Source organism: Caretta caretta, chromosome 1 (assembly GCF_965140235.1).
Source record: "Caretta caretta isolate rCarCar2 chromosome 1, rCarCar1.hap1, whole genome shotgun sequence".
NCBI classification, from domain to species: Eukaryota; Metazoa; Chordata; order Testudines; family Cheloniidae; genus Caretta; species Caretta caretta.
Window position 1 is genome coordinate 272401363 of NC_134206.1, and position 19865 is coordinate 272421227.

General features: G+C 39.5%; 1 protein-coding gene across 1 annotated transcript in view; it reads right to left on the reverse strand.

Annotated features, from left to right (window-relative positions):
* PLEKHG7 (pleckstrin homology and RhoGEF domain containing G7) overlaps positions 1–18923 on the reverse strand; it is a 72851-nt gene extending 53928 nt beyond the window's left edge. Inside the window, exons 1-5 of the mRNA XM_075126158.1 lie at positions 18881–18923; positions 11570–11634; positions 9074–9196; positions 7081–7269; positions 6299–6321 (exon numbers count right to left, since the gene is read on the reverse strand). Of these exons, the coding sequence (XP_074982259.1) occupies positions 6299–6321; positions 7081–7269; positions 9074–9196; positions 11570–11634; positions 18881–18923 (443 nt within the window). The remainder of the gene's footprint in view (positions 1–6298; positions 6322–7080; positions 7270–9073; positions 9197–11569; positions 11635–18880) is intronic.
* Between the last annotated feature and the right edge of the window lie 942 nt (positions 18924–19865).

Below are 19865 nucleotides of genomic sequence, written 5' to 3' on the forward strand. Positions count from 1 at the left end.
TGTAATAATTTCCCCCACTACTTGTGATGTTATATAAAAAGAATGATAACCAGGTGTACACTAATGTATCACCACTGTTGCACAATTGCACTAAATGTGATACAAAGTATATCATGTAAGGCAGTACTACTCAAAGTGGTGGTCCGCGGACTGGTGCTGGTCCGCGAGCCATCGGCTGCCCGTCTGCGTGCATATTGGAAAAAAAATTGCCGGTCCCACACATCAGATAGCTTGAGAAGCACTGATGTAAGGTATAAATGCAAAAATTGTAATCTGCTAAATTTGATAATCCTGTTTATATGCATGTATCATCTTTGTATCTGAAGTTAAGAACATTTGCTATGTATTTGTATCTCAAACATGTGTTGTGTTCCTGGGTGATACCCCTAGATAGCTATTCATCAACACTAGACAGCCTGCTTGATGGCCCATGAAGAACAATCAACTATTCCAGGGACCCTCCCGAAAACATCTGATGACTCAGCAAGGTATGTAAGGACATGTGATCTAAGACTCCATCTTTTACCAAAAAGAAAAGGAGTACTTGTGGCACCTTAGAGACTAACCAATTTATTTGAGCATGAGCTTTCGTGAGCCACAGCTCACTTCATCTGATGAAGTGAGCTGTGGCTCACGAAAGCTCATGCTCAAATAAATTGGTTAGTCTCTAAGGTGCCACAAGTACTCCTTTTCTTTTTGCGAATACAGACTAACACGGCTGTTCCTCTGAAACCCATCTTTTACCAGTAACTTTCCATGCTCATGTGACCCTGGACCCCATGTTGGCCAGTAACTTTCCATGCACATGGGCTGAACTATAAACTGCAAGCTGTGATGACTGCTATATCTTCATTTCTGCTCCACATCTCTGGATATGATTTCTAACAAAGGAGAGCTTTGAACAATGGACTGAGGACCCTCAATCTAATGGGTGAATGAGAGAGATTTATTACAAGCTAGCAGATATGACATTATATAACATCACTGCTATTATTCTCGCCTGCAAACTCTGAAATCAATTGTAATGTATATGATTCCTTTAACCAATTAATAACTCTTCTTTTCTTTTTTTATTAATAAACTTTTAGTTTTCAGTTACTAAAGGAACTGGCTACAGCATGATATTTGGTAAGATCTAAAGTAAACATATTGACTTAGGGGAGTGGCTGATCCTTTGGAATTAGAAGAACCTTAAATATGATGACTCTGGTTTTCAGTAACCTCTCATCATAAAGACCTGATGTCTGAGTGGTGGGAGGGGCTGGATTGCCTAAGGACACTGTGTTCTTAGTTTCTTGTTAAGCAGTGTGGTGATATAGGAACTCACTTTTACTGGGTTGATGAACTCTAATGTTAGCATAACCAACAGTTTGGGGTGTATCTATCCTATTTTTTATCAGTTTGCCCTGAATGTGGCATTCTCAGTTGCGACCCACACCAGGCATGGCCCACACTGTTCCTTTTACAATGGATTTAAAAAAAAAATGGACCCCTGCAGCATTTTTTCTTTATAATGTGTCAGGTCTTACACAATCCCATTGAATTACTGTATGCCATATTAATAGGTAACAGGTAAAAAGACTCCTATATATTAGCCAAAAGGAGCATTTAATAAAAGAATAAGGAACCTTCTCTAGTAAGAGACCCATTGAGTTTACAACCAAGGCCAGGGATTGAATATTTAAGAGCGGAGGAACAAAAGGTTAAAGTTCTTTCAGAAGCATTTAAATGCATTCAGAGGAACAGCCGTGTTAGTCTGTATTTGCAAAAAGAAAAGGAGTACTTCTGGCACCTTAGAGACTAACCAATTTATTTGAGCATGAGCTTTTGTGAGCTACAGCTCACTTCATCAGATGTATACCGTGGAAACTGCAGCAGACTTTATATACACACAGAGAATATGAAACAATACCTCCTCCCACCCCACTGTCCTGCTGGTAATAGTTTATCTAAAGTGATCAACAGGTGGGCCATTTCCAGCACAAATCCAGGTTTTCTCACCCTCCACACCCCCACACAAATTCACTCTCCTGCTGGTGCTAGCCCATCCAAAGTGACAACTCTTTACATAATCAAGTCGGGCTATTTCCTGCATAGATCCATGCATTCAGTGATTCACTTTGAAGCCCCTACAAGAGAGTGTTTGAATAAAGAATAGAATAGCAGCACCCTGGGATGTTAATTAAGTCCACACATGGTTGTAGGTGCCTTTGGCCTGCATGGGTAAAGACGGCTGATTTAATCTTTGATGTAATTCAGCTGATTTTAAAAAAAGCTAGAAAATCAGAAAAGAATTTCATGGGATTTTTAAAAAGTTTGAGTATTCCTTTGTATATTTCACTTCCTTTTGACCATTTTGTGACGTTTTCATGTTTATAAATCTCTAGAGAGTGTTCAGTCAAAGTTGGTAATTACTCAAACATTTTCTAACACTGTAATTTGCAATATAATATGCCTTAACATGCTTACTGATGTAAGGCAAGCAGCTCTTTCCAACTGTTGTTACTAACAGAAAGCTATTCCATTTTTGGTTAGATCTGATGCATGGGGAGTGGGAATTGTTAATTTAAATGTAAGTATATGTATTTGACTGAATTTTATTTTCAAATGTATTGTTAATGTTTTGGTTTATAGTGAGGCTCTGAGATTTATTTCTCATGTCATTCAAAACTGATACATAGATTGTAAACTCTTTGAACTGGGACTTTTTGTCATGTGGCTATGATCATAGTGCCTAGCGCAGTGCCCTAACTGTGTTCTCTAGATGCTACTGCATTGCAAATGTCAAATGATGATAATAGTCATGGTCCTAGAGCCCAGTTTTAAAACTGCTTCTGAAACTACTTCTAATTCCAGTCATGGTAACCTTGAAGACTCTTATTTTCCAGTACAAGCCAGCTGCTGCAGCGTAATGGGCAATAAACAACTTCATGTAGTATAATGGCTAAACTGTAAAGTTCGGCAGATTTCCATCAGCTTGGATTCATGATACCAATTTAGAAAATTCTGTTACTGATCTTCAAAAATAGCTAATGACAATCGTTTTGACACTGAATGCTAGGTTATTGAAAACAGGGATGACAAACAACCGGTAGCTCTTTGCCATTCTTGGTAATCAAATTAAACAGTAGCATAATCAAAAATCAAGATAAAGTTCTTCCTTTTCAAAGACACGTGCACCTAACTGAGCTCATCATTTAGGTGTGCGAATCTCCTACATGTATAGGCAAGCTGAGGATACACGTGTGCATGTCTACAGTACATGGAGGCAGGCAACCCCAACTTGGATGTATGCATCAGTGACTTGCATGCCTAAATCATGCATGTACACGTAGATGTGTCAATCTGTGACCACCTGAGCCAAAGTTTATATTGGGTTCTTTTGTTGGTTTTGCTGGAGAAAGAAAGCTGGAATCCTGTGCAATTGAATTACCGGAGTTGGAGTTCTCTACATAGAAATACAGCATTTCACCATTATTTTTTGCCTACAGAATGTTTGTAGGTGTGCGTTTTCTTCAGGATTTTTTTTCTTGGGAGGAGGGGAAGAATTTCATGCTTAAGTGCTTGAGTGAAAGGATTGTGTTTACCATAGGGATGAACTGAAGTGCAACAAGGTTTGCAAATATTTGTGCAATAATTCTTCCTTTAAATCTGGTTTGCCAGTGAAACAACACAGAGTCAACAGTTTGTATTACAAAGTTATAGAAAACGATTAAAAACCTTTAAGTAAATCAGGATATGGAAAAATCAAACACACACTATGTACAATCTCTCCTAGCAATGGAATGAAATGTCTCATGGTATGTTTTTAAGGCGTGCACATTGATGTGTTCATAATTGTCTCTTCATTGCACCTATAATACATCTCAGATGTGACAGGGAATACTTGACCTATATCATGCACCATATTTGATTTTAAAAATGCTTTCAAAGTTGTTACTAAAATAAATCTAATTTATGTAAGAATAAAAACAATAGATCACCAAGATCAGCATTGTAGGATGTGTGCAGCAGTAAATTAGACCATGGCATACTCCAACAATATTATAAGCAAGTTCATCTGGAGGGCACCAGGGAATGAACAGGATTTCAAAAATGGATAGGCCTGTGTCCCATATCCCACTGAAAATAACAGACTGTCCTGGTTACGCTTGAGGATGAGAGGAGCGTCTCTGGGGGGGAAAGCTTGATCATTTTGGTAGTAAATTCCGCAGCATGTCAATGGAATGGGGTAGGGTGAAGATGAAGTCATAGTAAACTGAGAGAAAAGGCACGTCCATTAGGATTGCAGGTGCAGGGATGCATCTCTGCCCTATAGGCTCTTCTGACTGATCTGTGAAATAGTGCTATTCAGCCAGCCCTCACAGCAGTCTTCTAACTGAAAAATTCTCTGACATTCCAATAGCGTTTCCTCTGGCTGTGATACCAAGGGATTTGCGTTAGGGTTGAATTAACCGGTTTGGATAAAATCAGAGTTGAATAGATGCTTTGCTGAGAACTTGAACCAAATCCGATTACTGAACTTCAAAATGTTGTTTAAAACAAAGAAAACTAACATTTTTTTTCTTACAGCTCTGCATATCTTCATTTTGGCCAATACAAGAAGTAGAGATAATGATGTACCATCAAAATCATAAAATATTCTCACAGTGTTTTCTATCCATGAGTGTACAACTCATTCTGTAAGGTTTCCACTCTGATTTCTTGATTAAACAGGCCAGATGACACCGGATGTAATTTAGATATACTTGGAGAGCCAGATTCTCAGCTGGCATACATTTAATGCAGCTCCAATGAAATCAACAAAATTAACCCAGCTGAAGCTCTGAGTACTAAACTTTTGTCTAATTCAATCATCAGAAATTTTCAGACCTACCCACTAGTAGATAGATTTTAGCAGAACTATATCTCCTGCTCATACAAACATTCATGCTATTCCTGGGCCTGTTTCTATGCAGTGTTGCTCTGACACAGACAGATCAGAGTGGCTATTCCCATAGTCTCCTGTTTGCTAAAAGCTCCAAAGACTGAAATGTGGGTTGGGATTTACAGCAATTCAGAAAATTTGGGGAATTGGCCCACCCATGAGCCGTATGCTTTTAAACACATGCACACATACACTGGAGCATGTTTTAGGAATTTCCTTCCCATGTGAGGCATTGAGCAAATTAACCCCCACTTTTGACACTCACTCACATTAGAGTCCTGCCAATACCTTAGGGGGTAAGTCCTATTAAAATGTAGCCATGAACTCGTCACTTTAATGTTGTTTGTGAGGCTATTCCTGCTGTTTAGTTTAGAATCATAGAATCATAGAATATCAGGGTTGGAAGGGACCCCAGAAGGTCATCTAGTCCAACCCCCTGCTCAAAGCAGGACCAATTCCCAGTTAAATCATCATTTAGTTTAGTTTCTGGCCATCTAGAAACATCTTCAACCTAGCATTAACAGTTTTACTGGTCCTGCACCTTCCATGTATCCCACCTAAAATTTTCAAGGTACTTTCATTAAAATGATTATAACACCAGGAAACAAGGAACTGATATGTAGGGAGGTGCTGGTGATGCTTATCTTGTTTTATGTTCTTGTTGCTATTTTTGTTTGTTGTGTACGTAAAATTCAGGTGCGCAAATGTTTACAGAAAGGAGACACAAAAGGAGTACAAGTGTGAAGCAAATTCAGTTTGAAATTAAAGTTAATATTCCCGGAAAATTCTTTATAGTATTCACCCAACTCTTCTAAGAGCTTAGTGAGATCGGGTACAGCAAACTGCACTTTACAACTCCATATCATGTCAGCACGTTGCTGTGCTAACCCTTCAAAGGAGAGAATTCAAATATTCTGTTTGGTCTGGAGAGTTAACAATCCCTTCACCCAGCAGTTATCCTCAATCTGATTCTCTTGTGAGAACAATATAGAGCTGTTGTGCTATAGCTATTCTCCAAAGCTATTTTAGAAAAAAGTCACTCAAGATTTTGGGATGTTTTACGTTCTCCAACAGATGAAATCGGACACTAGTTAATCCAAATGGCTAGATCTGCTTAGCAATTCAAAACTATTGTGTAGCTGTCCCAGACAGTCCAACTGAAACATTGTGCAAACATATCAGGGCATGCCAGAGAGAGGGCCTCTCAAATAAATCTCATTAACAAGCTGCAGTATAAACTAACCAGTGATCCTGTAATTTAAATGCGAGTTTTCCATGCATGTGCATACAGTGAGCGTTCCACTAATTGGACTAAATTTAAAAGAATAAGGGATTTCAGCTTAGAATAAGCTAAAAAAAATACTTGCGTACCTTGAGATAAGTAGTTCCTTTTTCTGAAAGAAAGTGAGAAATTGTTGTTACTCGTTATGAAAGACAGTAATCCAGTTCTTTTTAAGGAGCATCAGTTTCCAATGGAAATATGATTCCAGACTCAAATATGAGTCTAATTAATTATTTCCTGAAAGGTGTTCATAGAGGCAATGGGGCCAGAACTCATCTGATAGCAATAATATCTTTCTATATTTGAGGGGAAAAAATAAAGTAAAACTATTTAGATTTAAATAAAAAATAGGCTTTGGCTCTTGGTTCAGTAGAGTGTTTAAACACATGCTTAAGTCCACCTTTATTCAGCAAAGCACGTGCTTAAGTGCTTTGTGGAATGGGGATGGACTGAATCACATAGAATCATAGAACTGGAAGGGACCTCAAGAGGTCATCTAGTCCAGTCCTCTGCACTCAAGCTAGGACTAAGTATTATCTAGACCATCCCTTACAGGTGTTTGTCCAACCTGCTCTTAAAAATCCCCAATGATGGAGATTCCACAACCTTCCTAGGCAATTTATTCCATGCTTAAAGTTAATCATTTACTTAAGTGTTTTGCTAATTCAGCGCCTTACTCACCAATTGTGAAGGAGAAACCTTCCTTCCTGACTAACATAGACATTGGTCTATTTAAGCAACGGCACTCAGGTCAGGCTGTGGTTAAATCAGACAGGCCCTGGTTTAGTTTGCCCATGATCTACTTTGAGATATAATTCAAGCGTACAGAGCTGAAAAAGGGGAAGGAATATTCCATTCTAGCTCATGTTACCTGAACACATTCCTGCTGAATAGTGTTAAGCTGGGAAACTTGTTCTCTCCCAGGCAGGGTAGCAGTGTTGACCTTCCAAAATTTTTGAAACACTGGCTCAGAACTACCATTGCTGAGCTGATCTTTTTGATATGGTAGCTTTGATTTGAGGTCAAAAGTCTCCAAAGTAGCTGCTGGAGTTTGAGTTTTCTTTGAAAGATAGCAATTTTTCATGAATGCAGGAGGGTAATGAAAATGAGGACGAGGCACAGTACATAGTACACTGAGGTGGACTTTTACAAATATGCCGCAGTGAACCGGTGTGCTCCCTCTGGCTTCCCAACCTAGTGCCATCAAAGCCCTCCTGAAGTCCTGAAGCTTGTGAGACGGAGGTCACGCTATTTCTTAGCCTCCTTAGCATTGGGGAGGTGGAAATTCTGCCTGGAGCATGCCTGTCAAACTGGAAAGGTGCACTGTAGCTTTCCTCATGCTCCTTCAATGGAACCTTTAGGAGGATTAGAGGCTCACTGCAACTTCTTCTCTGGATGCAGCCAACTGGTGACCTTTTACAGTCCATACCAATTGAGATAGCCCTTGTTTCGCAGGGCTGGAAGATGTCACTTTCTGAGTCACTGTTTCCTGACAAATCAACATTCTCTTCATGTGGGTCGGTCTGCTTGTTTAGATGACATTCTGCTTTAGGGTAAGTTTTTTCATCCAGTTCCAGAGAATAATCACAAACTGGTGGTTGCATCCCTTAGCTACAGCATGCAGACCTCTAGCTGTTATCAGTTAGAAAGAACACAATCAGAAAAGAAATCTCCATTCTCAAACTGAATGTTCCTTATTTAACCTCATGTACTTCATATCCCTTTTTAATTAATTATTATCCCTTGCTGAAAACCAGGTGCTGTTTAAGAATAGGACTGAAAAACAAATTCCTGACCACTATTCTCTGATGTCACAAAGCTCTTTTAAATCATTATTTGTATTTACTATATGGTGACATGTTCAGTTCTTGTGTAACTGCACTTATTAAAGTCAATGGAATTTAATATAACTCTAAGTCAATGCAGTTGGCCCAGGGATAAATTTGACCTATGGATTTAAATGGTCAAAAGTAACTAGTGATTTTTGGGTGCTCAACTTGAAATGCCTTAAGGGGACCGGCTTTTCAGACGGATAGTTAGCACTTTTTGATAATCAAATGCCTCACGTTATGCACTAAAAATCACTAGTCACTTCTGAAAATTAAAAAATTCATGATCGTTAACAGAAAAGGGCTTCTTTCTTATTTAAGGGGCTCAGAAACTGTCTCTGTCGCTCACTGTGCATTATAACAGATACATAACTGCATGGTAAAATGGATGTTCTATAAACATATAACTGTCCTCCTAAAGAGCCAGGTGTAGACAATATGTCAGGTTGAAAAATCTAGCTTTGTTCAGTATCTCTGTTTCCTTGTTTGAACTTTTGATTCTCCTCTTTCCACAAACATTCTTTCAGTGTTTTATGCACTTACATTTAATATGCCAGCATGTACAACTAATGAAACAGAGATAAAGATGCATACGTATAAATATATCCCAGTGTGTGCAAATGCTAAACATCTCACCATAAAAAGGAATAATAATTGCTGAGTACTGTTGAACTTTGAGTATTTTGGGAATTGATTGGTACAAAGTTAGTCCATGCAGGGGCCCCTATGGTTTAAGATAACTGGGGAAATCTAAAATGTTCAATGGTCCTTAAATTCATCCTTCTGCCTCTAGTGTGAGGCTTTGTGTGTATTCTTCCTTATTAGTATGGTGGGCTGTGACATAATACATGTGATAATAGTACCATTCTCCAGAATCAGACTCAGCATTTTAGGGTAGGACTGCCTTTCCATGGACTATTGCATTTGATGTTTTCCTGGAAAGTGCCATGTGAATCTAAGATACTTAGTTCAGTGCTCAGATATAACAACGGTGGGCACTGTAGATATACCTGTAAAAAAGATATGGAGACTCACCTCCCACGAGCCTATATTGCCCCGATAGCAATTTTTCTCCCTGTGAATATTCAGATTTTCTTGTAAGGCAGTTTCGCTTGCAGTGTAGATGGCTTTGGGATGGATATCTGAAAAGGCCCTGTTCTAAAAGGTTTCAGGAGCAAATAAGAGTTTCACAAGCTCAGTGGCCCCAATTGAGCAAAGTATAAAGGCACATGCTTAACTTTAAGCTTGAGTAGTATCATTACTTTCAATGAGACTAATTATGTGTTTAAGATTAAGGATATAGCTAAGTACTTTGCTTGATTGGGGCCAGAGTCTCTTAATTTTTCTTAAAAAGAAAAGGAGGACTTGTGGCACCTTAGAGACTAACCAATTTATTTGAGCATGAGCTTTCGTGAGCTACAGCTCACTTCATCGGATGCGTACCGTCACGGTATGCATCCGATGAAGTGAGCTGTAGCTCACGAAAGCTCATGCTCAAATAAATTGGTTAGTCTCTAAGGTGCCACAAGTACTCCTTTTCTTTTTGCGAATACAGACTAACACGGCTGCTACTCTGAAACCTGTCATTAATTTTTCTTAGGTCTTTTTCTGCCAAGAAGTGAGACTACAGCACTGTACTATATTAGGAATATCAATGAAGCCAGCAATTCCCATGACCCTTTTTTCTTTTTAAGCAGGGTAAATGGACTATATCAAATAACTATTATTTACTGAGAGGTTAAGCAAATCAAATCTAACAATCATTTAAGACAAGGTTAACCTGTATTATTTTCTTTTCACCAGGAAAGCAGGATGCTTTAATATAAATACATATAATTGGTATTATGTCATCAAATAATACAGCAAAAAGTTAATAATCAAGCTATAGTGGCAATTTCTTGGCAATTTATCTGGTAATTAAGTGTAGTAATCTGTTTTATGTTTATTGTGTATGAAGGTGTAGTTCCCAGATACTACGATAATAGTCCCTTTAGAAATGGATTGACAGATAGTACAGGTAAGAAAATAATTAATGATAAACAATTTATTCAACAAATGTGGCCTCTCATTTTGCTAACAGAATATCTGCAAACCGTTCATGATTTCCCCAGATCTATTTGTTAGTTGTTTATTCAAACATATGCTGGCTTTTTAACCTGCTTGATTGATTGAATGTGGCTTGTGAAATTTGATCTGGTGTTGCTTAGTTTTAAATAGATAATCATGTGGTATTGCTTCTGTTCTCTCACTGGATACATCTACCAATACTCTTGACCCAAATTCAAAATCTATTTTTTGCAGCTTCTGATGTATGCAACTTTTACATTTGCTTTCCACAAACATTTGGGCCAATCCAATCCAATCACTCAAACGTTTGCAGGAATGAAGTACAAAATTTTCCTGAACATGATGGAAATGAATTAATCACAACTGTGATGAATATCCATAGAATTTTTTTTGCCTTTTTTACCCATCTTTGAGAGGTAAAGAGTAATCAAAGTATGTGCTCATTAAAACTGAGATACACTTGGAATCCACACTCTCCATAAATCATGCACAAAATCAATGTTATTTCCCTGTTTTTCATCTAGGCTGTAATAGCACAAGGTTGTAGTGAGATCTCCTATTACTATGGGATGAACAGAAGTATATTTTGTGATGCATTACATTTGGTTTTTTTTATAAGTGACCATTTGGTTGTCTGTCTGCAGAATTCTATAATTCACAATGGGGCTTCCAGAGATTAGTGTGAATTAAGAAAGTTTTACTGTGTAGACTTTATTTTTGTTAAACATAGATGCTTATGAAGCACAATTTGAATTAAAACTTACTCTCCGGAAAGCTCTTACGTTAAACTGCACATATAATGAAAAGGCGTACTTGTGGCACCTTAGAGACTAACCAATTTATTTGAGCATAAGCTTTCGTGAGCTACAGCTCGCTTCATCGGATGCATACTGTGGAAAGTATAGAAGATCTTTTTATAAACACAAAGCATGAAAAAATGGGTGTTTACCACTACAAAAGGTTTTCTCTCCCCCCACCGGGGGGGGGGGTGGCGGGGGGAGAAAACCTGGATTTGTGCTGGAAATGGCCCGACTTGATTATCATACACATTTTAAGGAGAGTGATCACTTTAGATAAGCTATTACCAGCAGGAGAGTGGGGTTGGGGGAGAGAAAACCTTTTGTAGTGGTAAACACCCATTTTTTCATGCATTGTGTGTAGAAAAAGATCTTCTATACTTTCCACAGTATGCATCCAATGAAGGGAGCTGTAGCTCACGAAAGCTTATGCTCAAATAAATTGGTTAGTCTCTAAGGTGCCACAAGTACTCCTTTTCTTTTTGCGAATACAGACTAACACGGCTGTTACTCTGAAACCTGAACATATAATAAAATTCCAGTAATTTTTTTAAACTAGGAGCTCAAGAAACTCTTCTCAGTAACACAATCTTGATGAAGCAAAACGTGATATAAGGAAAGGACAGACAAACAGACACACGGACATACTCTAGCTCGTTAAACTTACTGCTTTATACAGCAGAAGAACTGCTTTCATTCTCAAATGGTCAACTTTCAATCTGTTCACATCCTCTGCCAATATAACAAAAACAAAATAAAAATGTCAAACATTTCACTTGCTTCACTGTATATTGGACTCAGACGAAGCGACACCTTTTCCTCTTCCTAAGCTTTCTTGCTGAAGTGCTGAAATGGGGAACTAGTTTTTCTCCTTGTAGATTCAACGTTTCTAAGGGATTTGTTTGTCAGAAAGGTCAGCTGGAGTGGCTTCAGGATCAATGCCAGTTTTCAAAGGGTAACGTGTTCCATTTTAACACAAGATTAATAGTATTCACTCTCGAGAATAATTGTCTCTCCTCTTTGCTTTTCATTTTCCCCTGCAGATTGCTTTGCATAGATTTGTACTGATAAGGTTTGGCAAAGGAAATCTCACTCAGGTAATGAATAGGTATCAAGAGCAGATGAAATTCTAAGGAACAATCCTGTTTATATGCAAGTGTCTTAAGCAATTAGAGCTGTCTGAATTAATCACTATGAAAAATGTAATCAATGAATTCAGCACTTTTATTCTGTTCATAAATTATCAACAGTTAGGTTGGGATTCTAACAAGTATGTTCACAATTGTTTGAATTATATGTGTGGAAAAATTGTTTATGGATTATTCAGGAACTATTCTGTGAGTATTTGCAATTCTTTATTCACTGCTATACAATTGATCAGCTAAGCTACCTGGTATCATTTCCAATCTCTGATTGGATGCTTAAAACTGAAGTCCTGTTTATTTGTTCACAAATTATCCGTATATCATCATAATTGTTCAAATCTATTGTGTAAGCAATACAGATTTTCAAATGGCTGAGCAAACACTGCCAGTGCAAATATTCTCAGTGATATTTACTTGTACTAGAATTTGTGACACTTTTCACCTTCTTTAAACATGTTTGCAAACAGAAAAATCACCCAACCCAAAGGTACATGAGTAAGTGTCTGATCAAGTACTGACTGAAGTCAGTGGGAAAGACTCCCACTGAATTCAGTGGGGATTGGATTAAGGTCTCAAGTGGGTAAATGGAGAAAGCAAATTGGAAAGTTTTATTCACAAGAATACACATACATACTTGTTTTCTGTTTTCATCTGGCTCAGCTAGTAATAAAAGGGAATGGGAAAAACTTTCCCCTCCCCCATCGATCTTGAAACATCCTTTACGCTATAGGCAGAGTTGGTTTAAATACAAAATTTTAAATCAGCAAACAAGGCCATGTTATTTTTCCACCCTCAGCTTGTCCTTTAAATTGATATCAGATGAGATGGAGCAGATCTTCTTCTTCTTCATGAAATGCACACAAGTATCTGTTCTGATGTGGATGCCACCCTGCCTCATCGCTGGTTTAAGGGTGCTACAGCTCGGAGGAATGACAAAGCTGGCCAAAATCTTTGATATTCCCAAACTACAAAACTAATACCACCTTGGCCAATTGTACACTGAAAAGGTCAAGATTTTGAATTTACTAATGGATGATTTTGACCCTTTCAGCTGCATATTGGACTTATTCTTTGTTTTATGCCATTCCCAAGAAGCTGTCAGGCAAGAGTTAAAATTTAGCTAACAGCTAAGACAGAAACCGCGGAACAAGCAGGAATGCTTCAATAAGCATTTCAGTAGCAAGGACACTGACAACTGTAAACAATTGATAAGCTTACATGGCCAATGCCCGCCCAGTAACGCAGCTCTTAAAACAGAACAAACCCTCCCTTCACAGCCCACCGGATATCTGTAAGCACTCATCCCTACCCCCCACACCCAGCCTCCTTCCCCCACAAGGTAGTCATAGATGTTTGATGCAATTAGGATGACCTCTATATGTATGTACTGTTCTTATTTTTATCTTTTTTCAGGGTTCTCTCTTGACTTGTAACAATGTCTGTCTCTGTATGTACAGATAAATGCAAATGAATTGATAAGAGAATGTATATAACTGGCCACGGTGGCACCATATTTTTGAAGCTGCTTGTCAGTCTTCCTGGTACCGTGAATAACCCCCCCCCTTCAGTATTGTCTGTGCCTGCCTGATTCTTGGGGAAAAGAATCTTTTTGCCTAACAAAGCATTAAACCATCTCACTGGATTACTTTACCTAATGGGTAAAATGACCATGTTAAACAAAGATTAGTTTCTCCTGGCAGAAATACTAGTTGCCAGGATTTCTACTTAACCCGTGGGTGTGAGAATACTTTGTATAGTTGGAAGCCAAGAGATGTTGTCTGTGTCAGCTATGGTATAATTATATGCAGTGCACACAAACATTCATTGAGAAGTTAATTACTGTATCTAATATGTTGCAAAGCAAAGTATTCTAGTTTAATAGGTATGACCTTGTACAGTTGATGAAGTCTGAGTACAGAAGAACCGCAGAGTTACAAACACCTTGGGAATGGAGGTTGTTCGTAACTCTGAAATGTTCGTAACTCTGAACAAAACATTATGGTTGTTCTCTCAAAAGTTTACAACTGAACATTGACTTAATACAGCTTTGAAACTTTACTATGCAGAAGAAAAATGCTGCTCTCCCTTTATTTTTTTTTAGTAGTTTATGTTCAACACAGCATTGTACTGTATTAGCTTTTAAAAAAATTTTTTTTTGTCTCTGCTACTGCCTGATTGTTTAATTCTGCTTTCAAATGAGGTTTATGGTTGACTGGTCAGTTTGTAACTCTGGCGTTTGTAACTATGAGGTTCTACTGTACCTCTAAGTCCCACTTTTCTTCTACTATTAGTGCATTTGCTGTTTGCCATTGAGTTAGGTAGTTCTTACTATACTGAAGTAACACAGATGTCATGGTAGCCTTTAAATGTCAAATAAACGTACTTCGTAACAGCCAGACGATTGATTTTTTTTTTTTGTAATTACTTCTTGTCTCTGAAGGCAGCCATTTCAGCCTTTTCCAGTGTGTGACAGGGAACCTCTTGTCTGTGGTATTTGTGTTGGAAAGACCCTAATAGAAAGAAATATAGCATAAAAAAAGGAAATATGAATTAACATATGATTTCCCCTTGCAATTAAGAGCGAATGCTGCCCTTTGAGCCCAGCCCAAGTTACCAGGCTGCGTGCTGGGAAAAGCAGAGGAAGTTTGGGGTGTGTGTTGATCCAATATTGCACTACAGGCTGTGGTACAGAAGCAGAACAGTAAAGCCCATGGCTGTTCTGCATTGCATGAATGGTGGAGATGAGTGGCTGGATGACAAATCCACTGCCCTGTCCCCATGTTGCTCCCTTTCTCAGCTCTGCTCTGCTGTGTGAAGGAGGCCCTCAGATCCTGTCTCGCTTATAGCAACACAATGGTTCTGCTGCAGTTAGTCCATGCACCTGTGCAGAGGGGGTGGAGGGAGAGAATCATCTTTAATTATGAAAAAATGTTCTACTAAGAAGCTTAAAAGGACTTAAAGAGGCCAGAGAGTACCTTAAATTCAAACACAGGCTTATTTAAACACCAATAAATAAATTTCCATTGATTTCACCATTTGCTGCTAATGATTCAAGCTTCAAAAGATGGAATTTGCCCTAAGTTCAGAGATCTAGTGGCTTGTTATCCAACATACAGTTACTTCAAATGCCAAATGATGAAAAGAATCTAATTAAGTGTGACTTCAAAGCAGCTGGTGCAAACAATAAGCAAAAATGGAAAAAGAAAAAAATAGCAGTTGGATGTCTATAAAGATGGAGTGAAAGTAAAACGTGCTCTTTTTTAATGTAACAGGAAAGAAAACTATAGCTGAGGTACTGAATAGATATAATATCATGAAAATGTAGAGAGACATAAACCCATTTTTTTCCATATCCCAGAATATGAAAGACAGAAACTTCCTGTTTACACTGTAAATAACTATTGAAATGTAGTTCGTTTACCATGGAGAACAACAAATACAGAACTCTCTAAGGCTATGTCTACACTGCACACTACTGGCGGTGGCATGTAGGCTATGTAGCTATGCATTGCAGTGAAAAGCATGCGTCTACACTGTGGCATGTAGCTACACGTGTCCATGAAAGGATCCTGTGCAGGGAGGCAGTGGGGAAAGGATCCTGCAGGGGAAGCTGTCAAAGGCAGAGACTTTCTCTACTGCCTCCCCTCTGCCAGATCCTTTCCCCAGTGCTGGAGCCTTTCCCTGTGGTGGGCAAAGACTCCAGTAGCGGGAGGCAGTGGGCCATTACACTGCTAAAAGTAGCAGCATAGATGGGAAAGGCACCGCTTGGGCATGTAGAGACCCATGCAGGGCACATACCTACAGGGTTCAGACATGTCTTTGTTTTAGTTGCCTAAGCAGTGCCACACCGTTTATACTATTTATACCTGTGCTGAGGTGGGGGTGGCAGCGTGTAATGCATATAATCTACGTACTGCCCTAAAGAGTGTGCAGTGTAGACATACCCTAAATGTAGTTATATATACACAGGCACATACACCTGCAACCTCACTCCATGAGAAACTCCCTCATTAAAATGTATTTGTACCATGGGGGGCCACTCAACTACCACGCACTAAACACACTGTACATAATAAATACACACACAAAAATTATCTGAAAAGAATATTATTAAGGTTGCAAAGTCAAGCACTCATAAAGTTAGGAAATGCCAGAATTAAGGTTACCTGTGCAACCTTAATTTGTGCTTGCCCATTATGATATGGTCTTTAATTACACAATCACATACTATTTTTTGAATAGTAACATTAGGGAATTTAGAGCCACAGAAACTTCAGGGAATTTGGCTGGACAGGTCCTAGCAGGTTTCTACTGAGTGTGTGCAAACTGCAATTTTTCAATTTAGCCAGATTTGGATTGCTTTTTCACGGGCACAGTCAAAGGCACACCCCCGTAAAATGTCAAGTCCCTGCTCCAAAACAGGAGCTTCTCAAATAAAAAGTTGTCAGAATTTTTTCTAACATGGGCAAAATAATGTATTTTTCATTAGCCTCATTCTCTAAAATGGCTGAACTGTTTTGGCTGAAGTTTTCCAAAACCTTCAGCCTGAGGCAGATAGCCACTATAGAAAATTTCAGCGAAAATGGTTGAAGTTAGGCAAAGTTACAAGCAGCTGAAAACAGGGTTGTATAATGGGAAGTGTCGGAAAACATTAATAATAGGAAGTGTTACCAGCCCCACCTATAATAAATATAATTAATAATATGTAGTACTTTTTATCTGTAGCTATCCATACATTTTATAAAAGTGGGTAAATATTGTTTTCTATTTTACATAAATATATAGCGCTAGAATCTATCTCTGACTCATAATATATGCATTACATTATAAACACTGTAGACAACAAATGAAAATATGACCCACAGAATAAAAAAGCCATCTCCCCAGTAATAAATCAAGATGAATATAGTATCATGTAACTACTCAAAGTCATTGTTCATACAAAAGATTGCTGAAAATATAACTAAAACCAAATGCCAGCTCTGTTTTTCAACACCAACTCCCCAAACAACCAGCTAACTGCATATCCATATGAAAACCCACACAGAAAATATAGTGTATCTCCTACCGTATGAAAGGGATGGGGGTAGTTAAAAAGGATAATCTTTCTAGATCTTACCAACAGCTGCTATCTTCCAGCATGTTAGTGTATCACCATAAACAAGGGAAAATAACCTCAGGCAGGTTCCTATTATTGATATTTAAAAAGCTAACAGTGGCATGCAAATACAAAGCTTACTTCAGGAGCAAACGATATGAAAAATAAAGGGAGGGAGGCACTCCCTTACTTGTACTCTTTCTTGGGAATGTGTATGTAATATTTTGAAACGTGTAGGTTTTTGTGATTGTCTGAGGGGAATGTAACTACACAAAAAGATCATACTAACCCCGGTAAGCACTTTGTGTAATCTCCTCCATACAGGGTTAAAGAACGCAATTGGTGTTACAAAAATAATAACTTACTGTTCCTTTAAAACAGAATGTTCCCAAAGCATTTTACAGAATAGAGAGAGAGCTTGCCACCAGAACTAGCTAGGTCTCAGGTGGAATGCTAGAGTTAATTAACACATGCCAACACTATGCTACAGGAAGTGCAGAGGAATATCATCTTTCAGTTGAAACTTCAGGGGAATTTGAGGAGGAAGAAAGAAGTTACCCTGCTGGGACCTAGCCAAAACAAATTCAATTAGTGGACCATTAAAAATCTGCCGCTGTCATTCCACAGAATCAGTATGCTCCAAAAAGTCCATGAGAAATTAAAAAAAGATTGTAAATAGTTCTGTAGTGTTCGGGGCTAAACGTAGGTCATGCAGTTGGGCATTGACACCAGTGTAATTTCCAGTGCACTGTGCTGGACAGCAAAGACATTTATTTTTAAGCAACCAACCCTGCAAACCCTTGGCATGAGGAACTCTCCTTGATAGCAGCAAGACCAACGGATAGAGGGCGTACAGCATTGCTCTGGCATAGAGCCATCTTGTGGACCCTCCAGGTATCTCATAGGAAATATGCTAGAGAAAGACTAAGTAAGTTTCAGAGGAACTTCAGTAACTAAGTAAGTTTCAGAGTAAGTTGTTCTCAACCTATTTGGGCTCAGGACCCATTTGTAAATGTTTATGGCCTGTTGCGACTCAATAAATAGTCTGTGGGTGGAGCCTCTGGGGCAGAGCTGTAACTAGGCATTTTAGCACCTGGGATGAGCAAGCATATTTGCACCAACGACCAGGAGTGATGTGTGTGGGGAGGGGGGAGCATGCAGGATCACATGCCCCCCCAGATTTTTTGGTTGTGTCCCCCCAACCCAGGCAGGCTGGTTGGCTCACTGAGGTGACTCAGGGAACAGAGGTAGTGCACCTTCTCCAAGCACCTCCATGTGGGACTGGCCCGAGCTCGCTGGCATCGCCAGCCCGAGTCACCCCATAATCTTTGCACCCTTGGCAGCTGCCCTGCTCTGGTTACGGCCTTGCCCTGGGGTAGTTTCGGTCAGATCCTGTCTCCCAGGGAGGTGTGTGTGTGTGTGGGGGGGCGGGGGTTGGGTTCTGCCCGGCACTCACCCCACAGTGGCGGTTCCTGCAGCTCCTGTGCTGTGGGGCTGGCTGGGCTTGGCTCTCTGCTCCGGGCGTTGCAATCTCTGGTGCTATTAATAAGGTTCGAAAATAATGTCATAAGGAAAGTAATGGATTAGCTGAGTGCTGGCTGGTGTTATATGCAAAGACAACAAACGTCCCAATCTTGTTGGTTTTCATTGACTATGATTCTAAGCAGAGAATGAATGGTGCGGTTTACTTTCCCCACACCCCATTTCTCACAGGATGGGCAACACTGGTCCTCACCTTGCTTATCTGGAGATGTCAGCAAACCTTGTCTAACAACCATGATTCAAGATCCTTCTCCTGATCACTGCAGATGTAGTTGGGTGGGCTGAACTGCAACACTACATGTTTCATCCGTGCCTCTGGAACTGACTCAGTCTTTTTATTCTTCAGTGGTTATGCCACCATGTACTTTGAGAAGGTGTTATGCACTACCAACAAAAACCGATTTTCACCGGGTGTTTCTGGTAGAGGGCCTTACAAGTCAACCTGTATGTGCTCCCAGGGTTTACTAGATTGGGACATTTCCCTCAAAGGAGTTCTGCCTCTTCTTGCTGCCACTTTCCTTTCTTGACAGGTGCCAGGAAAGTACACAGTCCTTAACATCTGCAGCCAGGCTCAGCCAAAAAAATCAGTTGGCTACATGGCTCAGTGTCTTTTCATACCCCAGGTAGCCTGCTAATGACACTGCAGTACCGCTCTCTGTCAGCTTGCTGGCAAGACAAGCCTGTTACCTTCATACATCACCAAGTCGGTAACCAGAGCCCAGATCAATGGATAATCGTTCCTGAATGGCATTGAACCTCCCCAGGCAGGTTCTCCTTCTGTAGCTCTGTTGGCACACCAGACATAACTCAGGGTCCTTAGACTGTTCTTCCCAGATGTGCTCACAAGACCAGCCTGAGTCTATTCTCACTGCCTTCCCCCACTGAGTGCATATGCAACCACATTTTGCTTTCCAGGTTTATGATGAACTGTGAATGTATATTCAGACAGTTTGTGTATTAATTTACACAGGCCCCCTTCTGGGCGGTGCTTCATAAGAAGCCACTGCAGCGCACTCTGGTGTGTGTACACTGTGAATTCCGTACCTGCTAAGCAGGGACAATGGGCCTTGAGGGCCTCTGCAATAGCTAAATGCTCCATTTCTGTAGCTGAGCAATAAATTTCTCTCTCTTTTAATCTGCAACCTTCAAAAGCCACTACGCAAACTGACTTAATCAAT